The sequence below is a fragment of the Cyclopterus lumpus genome, chromosome 17, assembly GCF_009769545.1.
Source record: "Cyclopterus lumpus isolate fCycLum1 chromosome 17, fCycLum1.pri, whole genome shotgun sequence".
In the NCBI taxonomy this organism is placed as follows: domain Eukaryota; kingdom Metazoa; phylum Chordata; class Actinopteri; order Perciformes; family Cyclopteridae; genus Cyclopterus; species Cyclopterus lumpus.
Genome location: NC_046982.1, coordinates 2729618 through 2745025, shown reverse-complemented (window position 1 = coordinate 2745025; position 15408 = coordinate 2729618). Strand labels below are relative to the sequence as shown.

General features: G+C 45.3%; 1 protein-coding gene across 3 annotated transcripts in view; it reads right to left on the bottom strand.

Moving 5' to 3' along the window:
* cntnap2b (contactin associated protein 2b) overlaps positions 1 to 15408 on the bottom strand; it is a 74386-nt gene that overhangs the window by 6209 nt on the left and 52769 nt on the right. For 2 of the 3 annotated variants that reach the window (XM_034555088.1, XM_034555090.1), the window contains 3 exons: positions 14639 to 14872; positions 14410 to 14543; positions 6577 to 6670 (listed from right to left, as the gene is read on the bottom strand). In XM_034555088.1, coding sequence (XP_034410979.1) covers positions 6577 to 6670; positions 14410 to 14543; positions 14639 to 14872 — 462 coding nt within the window. Of the gene's footprint in view, positions 1 to 6576; positions 6671 to 11036; positions 11085 to 14409; positions 14544 to 14638; positions 14873 to 15408 lie in introns of those variants that run through there. The other variant, XM_034555089.1, reaches the window with a different exon arrangement.

Here is a 15408-nt window from a genome sequence, read left to right as displayed (position 1 = left end):
TTTATTGCAATTAAATCACAGCAAAATTGTTTATTTTGGCTTCATACAGCTGTAGTAAACCAGCCGATGTCTGTCTTGATAGAAACATTGAAAACGAGTGGTGAAATTCATCTTGAACTTTCACAACATGTACAAAGCAGCAATAGTGGTTATTTCAGCCATGACTGATGAAACATTGTCTTCATGGATTGAGCCCTCACTCCTCTCCAGCACGACGAGCGTGAATAAACAGCAACAACCCCGCGAATTGAGTATTTTCGTGTTTTGATTATCTTAAATTAAGCAGCACATTTTATAATCCCGACTGCCGACACTGATAAATAACATTGGGTTAGATCCGGATACTTCCTGTCATTTGCATGTCATTCTGCCAGATGGCAGGGTAACCGTGAGCAAATGTTTCCCGTTAAGATCCTCTGCAGGCAGCGGTCAGGTTTTTGTGTCTACCTGCTTAGCCCTCCGTGGATGGCGTTGACTACTTTAAAGATATTGGATGGCGAGATACGAGGGAGGCTGGGGACATGGAATCCGAGTGGACCTTGTTCAAAGCCTCTATTGTGGACGCGGCTGCTCGGGGCTGTGGCCGGAAAATCATCGGTGCCTGTCGTGGCGGCAACCTGAGAACCCGGTGGTGGACACCGGGGGTGAGGGAAGCCGTCAAACTGAAGAAGGAGGCCTTTCGGGCCTGGCTGGCCCAGGGGTCTCCTGAAGCAGCTGACGGGTACCGGCGGGCCAGAAGGGCTGCAGCGGCGATGGTCGCGGAGGCTAAAACTCGGGCATGGGAGGAGTTCGGGGAGGCCATGGAGAAGGACTTTCGGTTGGCCTCAAGGACCTTCTGGCAAACCATCCGACGGCTCAGGAAGGGAAAGCAGGGTCTACCCCAGGCTGTTCTCAGCAGGGGGGGGGGGAACTGCTGACCCGGACTGGGGACATCGTCGGGCGGTGGAAAGAGCATTTTGAGGAACTCCTAAACCCGGCCAACATGTCCCCCGGAGAGGGGGCTGCGCCAGAAGACTTTGGGGTGGATTCACCCATATCCCTGGCAGAGGTCGCTAAGGTAGTCAAAAAGCTCCTTGGTCGCAAGGCGCCAGGGGTGGATGAGATCCACCCTGAGATGCTGAAAGCGCTGGACATTGTTGGGCTGTCTTGGTTGACACGCCTTTTCAGTGTCGCATGGGGGTCGGGAACAGTGCCCATGGACTGGCAGACTGGAATGGTGGTTCCCATCTTCAAGAAGGGGGACCGGAGAGTGTGCTCGAACTATCGTGGTATCACACTGCTCAGCCTCCCGGGAAAAGCTTATGCCAGGGTGCTGGAGAGGCGGCTCCGACCGCTTGTCGAACCTCAGATTCAAAACGAACAGTGTGGAACAGTGGACCAGCTCTTTACCCTCGCAAGATTACTGGAGGGGTCCTGGGAGTTTGCCCAATCAGTTTACATGTGCTTTGTAGACCTGGAGAAGGCTTTCGACCAGGTCCCTCGGGGGTTTTTGTGGGGGGTGCTGCGGGAGTATGGGGTGCCGGACCCGTTGGCATGGGCCATCCGGTCTCTGTACGCCTGCAGTAGGAGCTGTGTTCGTCTCCTCGGTAGTAAGTCAGACACGTTCCCGGTGGGTGTTGGCCTCCGCCAGGGCTGCCCTTTATCACCGGTCCTGTTCGTGACCTTCATGGACAGGATATCTAGGCGCAGCCAGGGGGCGGAGAGGATCCGGTTCGGGAGTCTCGGGATCGCCTCTCTGCTGTTTGCGGATGATGTGGTCCTGTTTGCCTCCTCGGACCGTGACCTCCAGCATTTACTGGGGCGTTTTGCAGCCGAGTGCGAAGCGGCAGGGATGAGAGTTAGCACCTCCAAATCTGAGGCCATGGTGCTCTGCCGGAAACCGGCGGATTGCTCCCTCCAGGTGGGGGCAAACTGCCTACCCCAAGCGAAGGAGTTCAAGTATCTCGGGGTCTTGTTCACGAGTGAGGGTAAGGTGGAGCGGAAGATCGACAGGCGGATCGGTGCGGCTGCAGCATTAAACAGGCGCTGTACCGGTCCGTCTTGGTGAAGAGGGAGCTGAGCCGGAAGGCAAAGCTCTCCATTTACTGGTCGGTCTACGTTTCAACCCTCACCTATGGTCACGAACTCTGGGTCGTGACCGAAAGAACGAGATCTCGGATACAAGCGGCCGAAATGAGCTTCCTCCGTAGGGTGGCCGGGCTCAGCCTTAGAGATAGGGTAAGGAGCTCGGACATCAGGGGGGAGCTTGGAGTCGAGTCGCTGCTCCTACGTGTCGAAAGGAGTCAGCTGAGGTGGTTCGGGCATCTAGTCAGGATGCCTCCTGGACGCCTCCCATTAGAGATTTTCCGGGCTTGTCCAACTGGTAGGAGGCCCCGGGGAAGACCGAGGACACGCTGGAGGGATTATATCTCCCGGCTGGCCTTGGAACGCCTCGGGATCCCCCAGAATGAGCTGGAAAGTGTTGCGGGTGAGAGGGAGGCCTGGGTCGGCCTGCTGAACCTGCTGCCACTGCGACCCAACCCCGGATAAGCGGGTGATAATGGATGGATGGATGGATGGCGAGATACCACTGGATTAAGTCCCGCTCCTTTCCACAAGTGGTGTTGTAGTACTTTGGTAAGACCCTTTTCCTGGACATGAACAGAATCCCATGAACTGAATCCCTCTCTCTTTTTTTACCCCCTCTGACATCTATGACTTGTAATTGTCTAAATTATATTCACAAGGATTATTAGGGTCAGAGCGACTGACAAAGTCAGTTCGAGAGGACCCTATTGAAATTGCAAGTCACTAATCACTCTTAATGTTCAGCATATATGCACATTACATCCTGCAACATGCACACAAACTCTTGTGTGATTTAAACGATAGGGGGCGCTACAGTAATTCGACCAATTTGGGCGTTTCTGTCCTTTTTACCTGTTTTGAGCATACGTACTTTTACACACTCCTCCCAAAAAAAGTATCCTATCAACTTCAATGTTGTTCTAGGATGACCTGAAGACCTTTAATATGAATAGTTGATCAGAATGGTGAGTTTTCACTGAAGAACCTTGACGTAGCGTGGACCCCAATAAACACCCACTTTGTGCGGTTTGTTATGTTATAGTAAGTTGCTGTAACTCCAACTTATATCATCCAAACCTTGCAAAAATACTTATGCATGATGCCGGTCCAGGCCTGAGCATTTACATGAAGAAAAGTTTGAATTTGTTATTAGTACCACCTACTGGCAAAAGGAAATATATACTAGGAAGTTTACATGTAATTCACATGACGTGGTATATGTTGAGGTATGTATGAGGTATGTATATGTTCACATTGTCACAGCGCCAGCTACTGGCTCCACGGGATTTCTTTGAATCTGCCCCAAACTTGTCATGCTTGATAAAAGTCACGGCCTAAGGATATCGACAAGCCCATTTTCACTCATCGTTGATGCGCCACCTACTGGCAAAAGCAAATCAGACTAAAACGCATCGGATTCACATGTAATTTACATGACATGGTCTACACTTTATGTAGAGACACATGATGCATGTATATGTTCACATTGTCACAGTGCCACCTACTGGCTCCACTGGACTTCCTCGAATCTGCCCCAAACTTGTCCCGTTCATCACTGCTCGCAGCTTTAATTATTATTATAATATATTTTTGTGCATGCATTGTGTCGGAGGAAAAATTAGAGAGCCTGAGAAACAATGATATTGACCAGATGTGTTCACCAAGCTATTCTGACATGCCCAGTGTTTATATTATTTTACACAAGTCAAACATCATCGATTACGGCTGCACCAGGGAGGCACAGTGAGATGAAGTGTTATTCTGACATCACTCTGAAGCTCCATTTCAATGTATACATCTGTCTCAGCTGGTCCGGGTCTATGTGAGCTTCTCTGATGTGTATAAAAATCTTCACGTGGAACAACAAACGGCGTCAGACCTTGCTCTCTCTCTGCAGAGGAAGGAACTTCTGTCCAATTCCGCTGAATAGTATCATGACTTCTGTCTGTACGTTGGCTCATGTTTGATGACTTGTCGTTATAATTTTTCTATATCTTATCCTATATTTGGGGCAGCTGTAGCTCATGGGTAGAGTGGTCGTCCTGTAACCACAAGGTACCTGGTTTGATCCCTGCTCTGTAACAGTTCAGCTCCACACCTTCTTTTCTTTTAGTAGTTGTTTTCATTCTGGCTGGCTGTTCATTCTGGCTGTCTGTTTACTGCTGTTTACTAAGAATCTGGGCGTTATCTTTGACCAGGACTTGTCCTTTAACTCCCATGTGAAGCAACATTTAAAAAATCAGGCACATCTTGTCTCAAAAAGATGCAGAAAAGCTGGTTCATGCGTTTGTTACTTCCAGACTAGATTACTGCAACTCCTTATTATCAGGCTGCTCTAATAAGTCTCTTAGGTCCCTCCAGTTGATCCAGAATGCTGCAGCTCGTGTACTCACAAAAACTAAGAAAAGAGATCACATTACTCCTGTATTAGCTGCTCTGCACTGGCTCCCTGTAAAATCAAGAATCACATTTAAAATTCTTCTCCTCACCTACAAAGCCTTGATTGGTGATGGACCATCATATGTTAAGGAGCTTGTAGTACCATATTTCCCCACCAGAGAGCTGCGCTCACTAAATGCGGGGCTACTCGTGGTTTCTAGAGTCCTAAAAAGTAGGATGGGAGCCAGAGCCTTCAGTTATCAAGCTCCTCTTTTATGGAACCAGCTTCCACTTTCAGTCCGGGATGGATTGGAGGTCCATTCATACATTGTCATATTCATGTAATGTGTTTATGTAACTCTGTAATGCTGTTCATTCTGTACACATGATATCTATTGCATCTGTCCATCCGGGGAGAGCAGGGTTGCCAGGTCTGTGTGACAAAACCAGCCCAATGGCCAATCAAAACCAGCCCAAAACCAACCCAATGGCCAATAAAACCAGCCTAAAAACCAGCCCAATATCAAAATATCCATCCATCCATCCATTTTCAATACCGCTTATCCTCATTAGGGTCGCGGGGCGCTGGAGCCTATCCCAGCTGACATAGGGCGAAGGCAGGGGACAAAATATGCCCGTGCCAAACCATATACACTGCTTTTAAAGTCCAACAGCATTGTTATCATTGTCAAATGTATTGTAATATCTACAAAGTAACACCAAATGTTTAGTATGCCAGCATTAAAAGCAGTTTTCCCTAAACAGTTATTTCACCTAGGTCCTAAAATGGCCTTGTGTAATTAGATACAGTATATTATCATAAATAAAATATAGCTCTGTGAACGTGTAGACCAATTCACTGACTGACAAACTAACCTGTTGCTTTGTCTTTAGGCTTTCTCTTCCCTTTTCTCTCTTCCTCCCTGCCTGGACAACATGAATGTACTGCTTTTACTTCATATGCATTTACTGTAGTTAATGCAACACCTTATCATGTTGCTTCACTATATTTTTTGGTCTACCCGAACCAGCGGACAAAAAATTCAACCCGGGGCAACTCTTCAAAGGTAGCCGAATTCCGTGGGCAAACCGCGGACCTGGCAACACTGGGGGAGAGGGATTCTCCTCTGTTTGCTCTCCTGAAGGTTACTTCCCTTTTTTCCCTATGGACGGTTATTTTTGAGGAGTTTTTCCTGATCCGATGTGAGGTCCTGGGACAGGGATGTCGTATGTGTACAGATTGTAAAATTTGTAATTTGTGATATTGGGCTATACAAAATAAATGGAATTTAAGTATTTGTATTAAGTGCATTTAAGTATCAAAAAGTTTCCCCGTCCGTTTTTCGGAAAAAATGCGAAAAACAGCAGAAAGTCTACGGGGAAAATACTTTGGACCACTACCCGTCCTGTAGCGTACCTTGCATATGCGTAAAAATACATCAAAACTTGGGCCTGATCGGGAATCGTGTGGAATGACTCTTCTAAGAGATTGGACCGGTGCTTATGTAACAGAGTTCAAAATACAATTTGTCAATTTTTTATTTTCAATGTATTCTATTTTATTTATGTTTATTATTCAATGATCCTGTTGAGTGTGTGTGTGTGTGTGTGTGTGAATATTATTTTAATGAGTTCTTTTTATTTAGCGTTATTTCTATAATCTGTTTCCTGCGGAAATTGAGTTTCACCTCGAAAGTTAGAGATGATTTTACACAAAACATATATGTCTTTGGATATTGAATATTTGTGAATCATGGTACACGTTTGTGAATTGTCTAATGTGGGTTTTAACTATTAAAAGTCCAATATAAACTTCCTTAGCTGATAGAGGTCAAACCCACTGACCATTTTAATTGCAATGCCCCAATAGGAAGTCCCCTTATTCAGTAGTGAGCAGGGTCGTCCTTTAATCAGAGGATTGGCGGCTCTGATAACCCATGTCCATGTGTCCTTGGGCAAGACAATTAACCCTAAATTGCTCCCGAATGAAGGACAGGTGGCACCTTAGTCCCTCCCATCAGTATATGAATGGATGTGAATGGGTGAATGATGACAAGTAGTATAAAAGCGCTTTGAGTGGTCGGAAGACAAGTACAGGGCCATTTACCATTTTCTCATCTTCACACTTACCAAAGACCTTTCCAAGAAAGATACTTTTGACCAAGTTGAACTGGGTGTCGGAAGCCTCAGGTAGGGTGTATGTGGACACTGAGTAGTGGTCCAGCTGGAGAATATGGACAGAGGAAAGATAAAGGATTTCATTACTAGGAGCTACATGTTCTTTTTCACGACTAAATTAATGGTTTTAAAAACATATGCAGAATCTAACAGAACAAGATATAATACATTTATTTTTCAAATATACCAATCAATTTCTAGAGCAGCAAAATAACAAATAGTCTAAAAAATTCTAAAATAAATAGTTTTGAATATTATATTCCATTTCTGCCAATAAATCCCACTAAATGTTACACACTGTTCCTTTAGTGGAGTGGTTCTCAAACTTTTTCTGTCATGACCCACTTCGGAGGAAGAAAAATGTTTGTGCCCCACCACCCATCAGACAAAAACAAATAAAAAGTGCAATCACTTTGTTCGAACAATGGAAATAAAGTTGTGCAAAAAAGAACTAATATTTGGCAAATAGATTATTGTGGCTGCAATTAACCTGTTTTAGACTGAATATCTTTACAAGATAATAACAATAAAGTGCAACCTGTGAAAAACTAAATAAAACAAGTTCAAATATTTGGCAATAAAGAGTTTTACACTAAATATCTTTTCAAAACAATAACGTGCAACCGGTGCAAAACAAACTTAATGCAGATATGTGTGAGCCATCAAGTTGTATAAGTATTAGTTCAAATTCACTCAGATTCTCAAAGGAATCAATATTCCCTTGATTGAGTTGACTGTCCCACATCTCCAGCTTCGGAGTGAAACCGCTAAGGAAGGTGCTGCTGTCTGTCTTGAAGATGAAGATTTAATTCATTCAGCTTTCCAAATATGTCACTGAGATTTCGTCAGAAAACTTGCCTGCAAATTAATAATTATAATTGAATTAATAAATTTGACTTCAAAAAGTATATGCATGTGTAACGTGCGCTTTTCTGTGAATGACAGCATGTCCATTGCACATTCGGAGACCCTCTTGATCAGCGCCTGCAAGCCCTTCCTGTTCCCTGCCATGGTCTATGCACCATCTGTGCAGAAACCCACACAACTCTTCCAATTCAGCCTGTGTCAGGTAACTGCTCAGAAGCCTAACGAGCTCTGTTGGACACCGTAGTTTTCTCTGGCCCTCTCCCCAATCTGATCAATGATGACATGTATAGCCGCATGTCGTCATTCAACCGCTGGTTGTCCAGGTGGTGCCCAGCAAACAATGTGGGCTACATAGATAACTGGCAGACTTTCTGGGGAAAGCCTGATCTGATGAGTCGAGACGGCATTCATCCCACTTGGGATGGAGCGCGTCTCATTTCTGCGAACATGGCCAAGTTGATTAACGGACTTAATCCATGACCCAGAGTTCAGATCAGGAAGCAGAAGCAGAGTTGTAGTCTTCCACCCTTCTCTGCACTTCCATTCGAGCAGTTACCCACCCTTAACCTTAACTCTATAGAGACTGTGTCTGTCCCACGGCCACTTAAATTAATTAAATCAAAAGTAACCAGAAGAGGAGTCATACAAAATAACCTCATACAGGTTCAGATCACTATTTCAAAAGTGCAACAAAACAAGAGAATTAAATGTGGACTCCTAAATATTAGATCTCTGTCATCTAAAGCTGTATTAGTAAATGATTTAATATCAGACAATCACATTGATTTATTGTGTCTTACTGCAACCTGGCTGAGCAATGAAGAATATGTCAGCCTAAATGAATCAACTCCTCCAAGTCATATTAATACTCACATTCCTCGAGGCACCGGCAGAAGAGGTGGAGTAGCAGCCATCTTTGACTCAAGCCTATTAATGAATCCTAAACCTAAACTAAACTACAACTCATTTGAAAGCCTTGTTCTTAGTCTTTCACATCCAACCTGTAAAACATTACAGCCAATCCTATTTGTTATACTGTACCGCCCACCAGGTCCATATTCAGAATTTATATCTGAATTTTCAGAGTGTTTATCAAGTTTAGTCCTTAAACGTGATAAGGTTATTATTGTAGGAGATTTTAATATTCATGTGGATATTAATAATGATTGCCTTAGTACTGCATTTATCTCATTGTTGGACTCGATTGGCTTCTGTCAGAGAGTACAGAAACCCACTCACTGCTTTGGCCACACCCTCGACCTTGTTCTTGCATATGGCATTGAGCATTTGGAGGTCTTCCCACAGAACCCTCTTCTGTCAGACCATTACCTCATAACTTTTGAGTTTATACTCCCGGAGTATACACCGTTAGTCAAAAGTTTCTACACCAGATGTCTAACTGACAGTGCTGTAGCGAAATTTAAAGAAGCGATTCCTTCTGCATTTGATTCAATACCACGTTTCAATGTGACGGAGGACTCCTGTGCTAACTTTAGTCCGTCCCAGATTGATCATATTGTCGATTGTGCTACAGGCTCACTGAGAATGACACTAGAATCGATAGCCCCACTGAAGAAAAAGACAGTGAGGAAAAGGAGGTTTGCTCCCTGGTATAACCCTCAGACCCGCGACCTAAAGCAAACTTCACGAAAGCTCGAAAGTATATGGCGTTCCACCAATCTGGAAGAATCACGCTTAGTTTGGCGAGACAGCTTTAAAACATATAAAAAGGCTCTCCGTAATGCCAGAGCAGCCTATTATATTATATCAGTAATAGAGAAAAATAAGAACAACCCCAGGGTTCTCTTTAGCACTGTAACCAGGCTGACAGAGAGTCACAGCTCTGTGGAGCCGTGTATTCCTATAGACCTCAGTAGTAATGACTTCATGAACTTCTTCAATGAAAAGATTTTAACTATTAGAGGCAAGATTGATGATCTCTTGCCCTCAACTACTGCCGATCTGTCATCAAGAGGAGTGGCCTTGGAAACGGCTGAATGCCCTGGTGCATATTTGGATAGCTTTTCTCCCATTAACCTAGACCAATTGTCCTCAACGGTTTCTACTTCTAAACCGTCTACCTGTCTCTTAGACCCCATCCCAACGAGGCTGCTTAAAGACGTGTTGCCTTTAATTGGCACCTCTCTGCTGGATTTTGTTAACGTGTCTTTGCTAACAGGGCATGTACCACATTCCTTCAAAGTAGCTGTAATTAAACCTCTCCTGAAAAAGCCCACTCTTAATCCAGAGGTGTTGGCTAACTACAGACCGATCTCTAACCTTCCCTTCCTCTCTAAGATCCTTGAGAAAGTAGTCGCAAATCAGTTGTGCAACTTCCTACATCAGAATAGTTTATTTGAGGAGTTTCAGTCAGGATTTAGAAAACACCACAGCACAGAGACAGCACTGGTGAAAATTACAAATGACCTCCTAATTGCATCGGATAAAGGACTCATCTCCGTACTGGTATTATTAGACCTTAGTGCTGCGTTCGACACCATTGATCATGACATCCTATTACAGAGACTGGATCAGTCGATTGGCATTTCAGGTACCGCACTAAGTTGGTTTAAATCCTATTTATCAGATCAATCTCAATTTGTATTTGTAAACGATGAAGCCTCAATGACCACCAACGTTAATCACGGAGTTCCACAAGGTTCTGTGCTTGGACCAATTTTATTTACCTTATATTACATTACATTACATTACATGTCATTTAGCTGACGCTTTTATCCAAAGCGACTTACAATAAGTGCATTAAACCGTGAGTCCAAACTCAGAACAACAAGAATCAAGCAAGTACAATTTCTTCAATAAAGTTAAACTACAAAGTACTATCCGTAAGTGCCATTTAAGTGCTACTGAAGTGCTATCGGTAAGGGACATTTAAGTGCTACTACGGCATTTAAGTGGTACGTATTCAAGGTATAGTCGAAAGAGATGTGTTTTTAGTTTGCGCCGGAAGATGTAGAGACTTTCTGCTGTCCTGATGTCAATGGGAAGCTCGTTCCACCAATGAGGAGCCAGCACAGCAAACAGTCGTGATTTAGCTCGAAGTGAAGGAGCTACAAGAGGATTGGCAGAAGCCGAGCGAAGTGAACGGGCTGGGGTGTACGGTTTGACCATGTCCTGGATGTAGATTGGACCCGATCTGTTCGCAGCACGGTACGCAAGTACCAATGTTTTGAAGCGGATGCGGGCGGCCACCGGTAACCAGTGAAGGTCGCGGAGGAGCGGAGTAGTGTGGGTAAATTTCGGTCGGTTGAAGACCAGTCGAGCAGCTGCATTCTGGATGAGCTGTAGAGGTCGAATGACATTAGCAGGTAGACCTGCCAAGAGGGAGTTGCAATAGTCCAGCCGTGAGATGACCAGAGCCTGGACCAGAACCTGTGCCGCCTTCTGAGTGAGAAGGGGTCGTATTCTCCTGATGTTGTACAGCATGTACCTACAGGAGCGTGTTATTGCGGCAATGTTGGCAGTCAGGGAGAGTTGACTGTCGAGCGTCACTCCGAGGTTCCTGGCAGTCGGAGTCGGAACCAGCACTGAGTTGTTGAAGTTAATAGTTAGGTCGTGGGTGGGAGAGCCTTTTCCTGGAAGGAGGAGAAGTTCAGTCTTGTCCGGGTTAATTTTCAGGTGGTGTGCGGACATCCACTGAGAGATGTCGGTCAGACAGGCAGAGATTCGTGCTGCTACCCGTGTTTCAGATTGGGGAAACGAGAGGATCAGTTGGGTGTCGTCAGCATAGCTGTGGTAGGTGAAGCCATGCGAGCGAATGACAGAGCCAAGAGAGTTGGTGTAAAGAGAGAAGAGAAGAGGACCAAGGACTGAACCCCAGTAGTCAGAGGACAAGGCTCAGACACAGATCCTCTCCAGGTTACCCGGTAAGAGCGGTCGGTGAGGTAGGATGAGAAGAGTGAGAGCGCGGTGCCTGAGATACCCAGGTCCTGGAGGGAGGACAAGAGGATCTGGTGGTTCACTGTGTCAAAGGCAGCGGAAAGGTCTAGAAGGATGAGGACAGAGGAGAGAGAGGCTGCTCTAGCAGTGTGAAGCTGCTCAGAGACAGCAAGGAGGGCAGTCTCTGTTGAGTGGCCTGTCTTGAATCCAGACTGGTGGGGGTCTAGAAGGTTGTTACAGTGAAGAAAGGAGGAGACTTGGTTAAAGATAGCTCGCTCTAGAGTTTTGGAGAGGAAGGGAAGGAGAGAGACAGGTCTGTAGTTGTTGACTTCAGATGGGTCGAGAGTGGGTTTCTTCAGGAGAGGGTTGACTCTTGCCTCCTTCAGAGAGTTGGGGAAATAGCCGATTGAGAGGGAGGTGTTAATGAGATGGGTGAGAAAGGGAAGAAGGTCCGGAGCAATGGACTGGAGAAGGTGAGAAGGGATGGGGTCAAGGGGGCAGGTGGTTGGGCGGGCAGAGGTTACCAAGGTAAGAACTTGATTGGGAGACAGGGGGATAAAAGAGGAAAACAAGGGGGAAGAAGGTGAAGTTACTGGAGGTGTAGTTGAGGAAGATGGATTAGTAAATGAAGAGCGTATGTCGTCTATCTTTTTTGTAAAGTAGTCAACAAAGTGGCTTGGTAGAAGGGTGGAGGGAGGGGGGGGAACAGGGGGGTCAAGGAGGTTGGAAAAAATTGAGAAGAGCTTTTTAGGGTTAGATAAAGAGGATTTGATTCTGGATTGATAGAACAAACTTTTGGCTGCAGTGATGGACGCAGAGAAGGAGGAGAGAAGAGATTGATAGGCAAGCAGGTCACTGGCGTGTTTGGATTTTCGCCATTTCCTTTCCGCTGCTCGCATTGTGGCTCTCTCGGCGCGCACCGGTTCGGACAGCCACGGAGCCGGAGAGGACTTGCGGACCTTTCGAGTCGTAAGAGGACAGAGAGAATCAAGAGAGGACGACAGCGTAGAGAGAAGAGTGTCAGTGGCGAAGTTAGGCTGCATAAGTGCGAAGGAATCGGTTGAGGGGAGGGCTGACAGAACAGAGGAGGCCAGAGAGGAGGGTGAGAGGGTGCGGATGTTGCGACGGACAGGTGCAGAGTCCGTTGTGGGAGGGTTGTCAGTTCCAAAGAGTGGGAGAGAGTAAGAGATGAAGAAATGGTCAGAAACATGAAGTGGAGTTACAGTGAGGTTTGCTGTAGAGCAGTTTCTGGTGAAAATATAGTCAAGGTGGTTGCCAGCTTTGTGAGTAGGAGGGGAAGGACTGAGAGAGAGAGCAAAGGAAGACAGTAAGAGTAGCAGGTCACATGACTTCTCAGTCTGGATGTTAAAGTCACCCAGAAGGATGAGCGGGGGTCCATTTTCTGGGAAGTTTGAAAGGAGGACGTCTAGTTCTTCCAAGAAGTCTCCAAAGGAACCAGGAGGACGGTAGAGAACGACAATGGTTATATATGCTTCCTTTGGGAAATATTATCAGGAAACACTGCATAAACTTTCATTGCTATGCAGACGATACTCAATTATATCTATCGATCAAACCAGAGGAGACCAACCAGCTCGCTAAAATTCAAGAATGTCTTAAAGACATAAAAACATGGATGACCTGCAACTTCCTGATGTTAAACTCAGACAAAACTGAAGTTATTTTACAGCAGCTCGTGTACTCACAAAAACTAAGAAAAGAGATCACATTACTCCTGTATTAGCTGCTCTGCACTGGCTCCCTGTAAAATCAAGAATCACATTTACAATTCTTCTCCTCACCTACAAAGCCTTGATTGGTGATGCACCATCATATCTTAAGGAGCTTGTAGTACCATATTGCCCCACTAGAGAGCTGCGCTCACTAAATGCGGGGCTATTTGTGGTTCCTAGAGTCCTAAAAAGTAGGATGGGAGCAAGAGCCTTCAGTTATCAAGCTCCTCTTTTATGGAACCAGCTTCCACTTTCAGTCCGGGAGGCAGACACAGTCACCTCATTCAAGAATAGACTTAAGACTTTCCTGTTTGATAGTGCTTATAGTTAGGGCTGAATCAGGTTTGCCCTGGTCCAGCCCCTAGATATGCTGCTATGGGCTTATAGGCTGCTGGGGGATGTTTTAGGATACACTGAGCACCTATCTCCTCTTCTCTCTCTCCTTATGGATGAATTTACATCTCTCCATTGCACCTTATTAACTCTGCTTCCTCCCCGGAGTCGTTGTGACTTCACGTCTCATAGGGTCCATTGGACCTGGAGGTGTCTGATGCCTGGTGAGCCGGCCTCCCGCTTTGGCCCAGCTGATGCGCCGCGCCGCGCCCCCCTCTCCCTCTCTACCTCCTTCTGTTTCATGGATTGGAGTTCCATTCATACATTGTCATATTCATGTAATGTGTTTATGTAACTTTGTAAATGCTGTTTATTCTGTACACATGACATCTATTGCTTCTGTCCATCCGGGGAGAGGGATCCTCCTCTGTTGCTCTCCTGAAGGTTTCTTCCCTTTTTTCCCTGTCAAAGGTTATTTTTGGGGAGTTTTTCCTGATCCGATGTGAGGTCCTGGGACAGGGATGTCGTATGTGTACAGATTGTAAAGCCCTCTGAGGCAAATTTGTAATTTGTGATATTGGGCTATACAAAATAAACTAAATTGAATTGAATTGAATTTATTGAATTTATTTAGCACACTACTAAGCTACACCTGAGTCGCAAAGGATCTTGGAAGTCGCGATCACGCATGCGCAAGCGTAACCTGTTAACGCCGTAACTGTAACTTAAACATTTACACGTAATTTTGTAATATGTGAAGTTCTCCGCACTGCCCCCCGCGTCCCACCTGTAATACCTCGGCGCCCCACAGTTTGAGAACCACTGCTTTAGTGCAATTGGACAGTTTTTTTCTACTAATGTGTAGCATACTGTATTTAGTGTAACAAGTTACAAATAGTATGCATTATTATTATTATTATTATTAAGTACTAATGATGTGGCAGGAAGCACTGACCTGTAGTCTTATCTCCCTTAAGTTCCTAGTGATGTTGACAGAATGTGGCTGCCCGTTGGCCATGTTACGATGGTCAACATCTATGGTGTAAGGCTCTGTTAGCCCACCAAGACTGTAGCGGATCTGGAGAGTGCCTGGACACACATACACATAGAGGGTTATAATATAACAGCAGCTTATAATAATAAAAATAAATAAAATTGATCAGGTAAGATGTTGATGAGCTTACCATTGTGTCTGAGCACCACAGCTAGGTAGTCCTGAGTTCTGGAGCTAATATAGACTAGGATGGTGGGAGCACTGGAGGTGCTAAAGCTGAACATCAGCTCCTCTTGAGTCAGGTTGGTTTGACGAGGAACACCAACACCTGATATACTCTTCACCTCCTGCAATGCCAAAGTTCCCCCTTCTGGCAAAAAGTCATAACGCACCAGGGTTCCTGTCTCAAAGTAGCCCCCTACATCTAAAACGCACAGTAGAAGGAAGGGTGTTAAAAGTGTTGATCACTCAAAGTTGCCGCATCTTATCCAATTTCACGAAAGATGGCATAATCCAAAAGGATGTAATGTACTCTTAACTAGGGCTGCAACAACGAATCGATAAAAATCAATTATTAAAAAAGTTGGCAACGAATTTCATTATTGATTGGTTGTGTTGCGAAAGCCAATCAGCGCTGAGATGCTCCGCCCGTCATCACTGACGTTGTGCCGTTGTCGAATCAAACTGGCTGCTGCTACTCTCGTAGCACTGGAAGCGGCAGTTATTAAAAAGGTAGGAGCTGTGTGAGCCTAGGGGTGATGTTATGAACCCAGACACAATTTGATGTTCCGACGTTTGTAGGGTGTCCACAACAAGTATAAAGTATAAATAGTGGTTAATTCTTCCATGGTTGATGGCGGAAATGATAACGGTTTCCACGGAGCAAAGCAACAGGGATAAGCCACGCCCCCTCTCCGACGCGAATAAACCACAAATAGTCCGGCAAGTAAACTCATGAGA